The sequence below is a fragment of the Sesamum indicum genome, linkage group LG10, assembly GCF_000512975.1.
Source record: "Sesamum indicum cultivar Zhongzhi No. 13 linkage group LG10, S_indicum_v1.0, whole genome shotgun sequence".
In the NCBI taxonomy this organism is placed as follows: domain Eukaryota; kingdom Viridiplantae; phylum Streptophyta; class Magnoliopsida; order Lamiales; family Pedaliaceae; genus Sesamum; species Sesamum indicum.
This window is the reverse complement of record NC_026154.1, coordinates 67,888-70,581: the sequence shown is the minus strand read 5'-3', so window position 1 is coordinate 70,581 and position 2,694 is coordinate 67,888. Positions and strand designations below refer to the sequence as shown.

Here is a 2,694-nt window from a genome sequence, read left to right as displayed (position 1 = left end):
GTGCTCGAGCCTTGGTGTGCCGGTTTAGGCAGATGAACAGTTCTATTGATGAACATAGAGATTCTGCGAGCGATAAAAATTTGCAGACTGCATCCTTGCTGGCTCTTTTTGTGTCGGATCATTTTGGAGGAAGTGATAAAAGTGGTGTTCTTCAGAGGACACGGAAAGATGTTTCTGGTTCAAATTGCAGGAAACCTTTTGTTTGTACGTGTGCTACTGGGACCAACAGTGATGCTAATAAAACCAATAAGCTGAGTGTGGACCCCATGGAAGATACTATTTTCCGAGACATCTGTGAGAAGGCTCTTCAATCTATAAAAGAAAGACGAAATTCTATTGTAGTTCCCATTGGGAGTCTGCAGTTTGGTGTTTGTCGGCATAGAGCGTTGCTGATGAAGGTACTATTTTATGTTAGTTAAATATCTCCTGTTGAATGAACAGGAATGCTTTATGAACTGAGGTAGTTTTTTCATCTACTGCAGTATCTATGTGATCGCATGGAGCCTCGAATCCCTTGTGAGCTTGTAAGGGGTTACTTGGACTTTTCTCCACATGCCTGGAATGTTGTCATTATAAAAAGGGGTGAGTCATTGGTTCGCATGATAGTTGATGCATGCCATCCCCATGACATCAGGGAGGAAAGTGACCCTGAATATTTTTGCAGGTTAGCGAAAGAGTTTTCTTTTCACTGCTATAGTGTTTATTTCACTAGATAATGCTAATTATTTGCATGGCATAGTAATGGATAACTTTGTTTTAAATCTGGAGGGAGCTAGAAAGTGAATTCTACTGATTATTTGATTTTATTAGTAGAAAGTTGGTTCTAGTTTCCTCAGCGTAATAATAAATTGGCATTCTTATTCAATGATCCACTGCTTTAGCTGAGAGAATCTACTTATTTCATGCTTTTCAACATAGGACTTTCTGCAGCCTACATTTGTTTGAAATTACTTAGTCTGTAAACTGATTCTGAATAGTTGAATTTTTGTTCAAATGCTTTTATCTTCATATGTCCTGCACTGCCCTATCTCATCCTTGAACATTTCTCAGTGATCCATTTACATGGCAGAAATTTCAAAGAACACAAGTTTTGGTAATGACTTTCTAAGTTTCTTACGCACTTGAATTTAGGTATATTCCATTAAGCCGGGTCAGTGCTCTTGTGGCCGATTCTGATGCTGGTCCTAATTGCTCATTTCCGTCTATCTCTCTATGTGATGAGATTGGAAAATTAGCATCCACCTCTCTGATGCGATGTAATTTTGGATCACTGGAGGCTGCTGTGAAGGTACTATCCTGTTTGCTCTTGTACCTACATATCCTTGCATCAAGTGTCATTTACTTTTGACTATTCATGATTTCTTTGGTCATTATTACCTGCGACTTTTATCGGCATTGACTTATGAATGTAGCTTTTTTGTAATGTTTGAAACTCTTGCAAATTATCCCTTTTGACCTAGACAATGAGACCCACTTTCTTCAAGAAATGAACTGTAGGAATGTGGCAAATGCAGGTGCGAACCATCAATGTCACTGGGGCTTCTGCTGATGAAGTCAAGAACTTTGAGTTCTCGTGTTTAGGGGAAGTCAGAATGTTGAGTTTCCTGAACCATTCCTGCATTATAGAATTTTATGGTCATCAGATATCATCCAAGTGGTCTCTGACTGAAGATGGAAATTCTGGTGGTCGTATATTACAGTCTGCTATATTGATGGAGTACATAAAAGGAGGATCCTTAAGGGTGAAATTTTTTAGTTCAATCATCCTTGTCTATGTGGCCTTGACTGCTTCATACAGTTTTGTGTCTAATCTCCAGTTGTTGCAATTGACAGACCTATGTGGAGAGACTATCAAGTAATGGTGAGAAGCATGTTGCACTGGACTTGGCACTATCTATTGCCCGAGATGTGGCATTTGCATTGACTGAATTACATGCTAAGCACATTATTCATCGTGACATAAAAAGTGAGAATGTTTTGATTGATCTTGACAAGAAACGGCAGGATGGCACACCTGTCGTGAAGATTTGTGATTTTGATAGGGCAATCCCTCTACATTCTTACTCGCATACGTGCTGCATTGCACATGTTGGAGTACCTCCCACGGATATTTGTGTTGGGACTCCTCGATGGATGGCGCCTGAGGTGTTTCGTGCAATGCACAAGCGTAACATGTATGGGTTGGTAAGTTCTTTCTGTGTCAGTTGTTTACTGTTTTTCTTGTGATAATAGGCAGATTGAGATTTTATATTGTACTAATTCTTGCTTTATTCAGTTACTACTTGGTACTTAACTATTATTATTATAGCCAGGGTAGATATTATGAGAATTGACTATCATGGAAGAGGATTTCCCCGTTTTTGTCACAATATATTGCATTTTAGGCAGTTTTTGCTCTGTTGTAAGCACGCTGTAACTTTGATAATGTGAATGAGTTTTCCCAAGCTTGTTTGCCATTACGAAGCTTTTTTCTTTTAATTATTCTTGGTTATCAATCTTTTCTGCCCTTTTCCTTTCTGCCATGCTGGTATGAAATGCTGTTAACCTCCACCCCAGCAGTCAAATCCACATGCATGACTTTAGCTGATCAAATGATGCAGCAGTTTGTTTATCACAATCGGATACAACGACATTTTTCATTCAACTAGTAGCTCTCAATATTATACTGGAGATGTTGTATGGTTAACAACGGTT

General features: G+C 38.9%; 1 protein-coding gene across 1 annotated transcript in view; it reads left to right on the top strand.

The window, feature by feature from the left end:
- Positions 1-2,694, top strand: part of LOC105171293 — a gene marked incomplete in the record, with an annotated part of 7,155 nt that overhangs the window by 3,569 nt on the left and 892 nt on the right. The window contains 5 exon segments of the mRNA XM_020697545.1: positions 2-398; positions 483-664; positions 1,132-1,288; positions 1,515-1,742; positions 1,834-2,222. Of these exon segments, the coding sequence (XP_020553204.1) occupies positions 2-398; positions 483-664; positions 1,132-1,288; positions 1,515-1,742; positions 1,834-2,222 (1,353 nt within the window).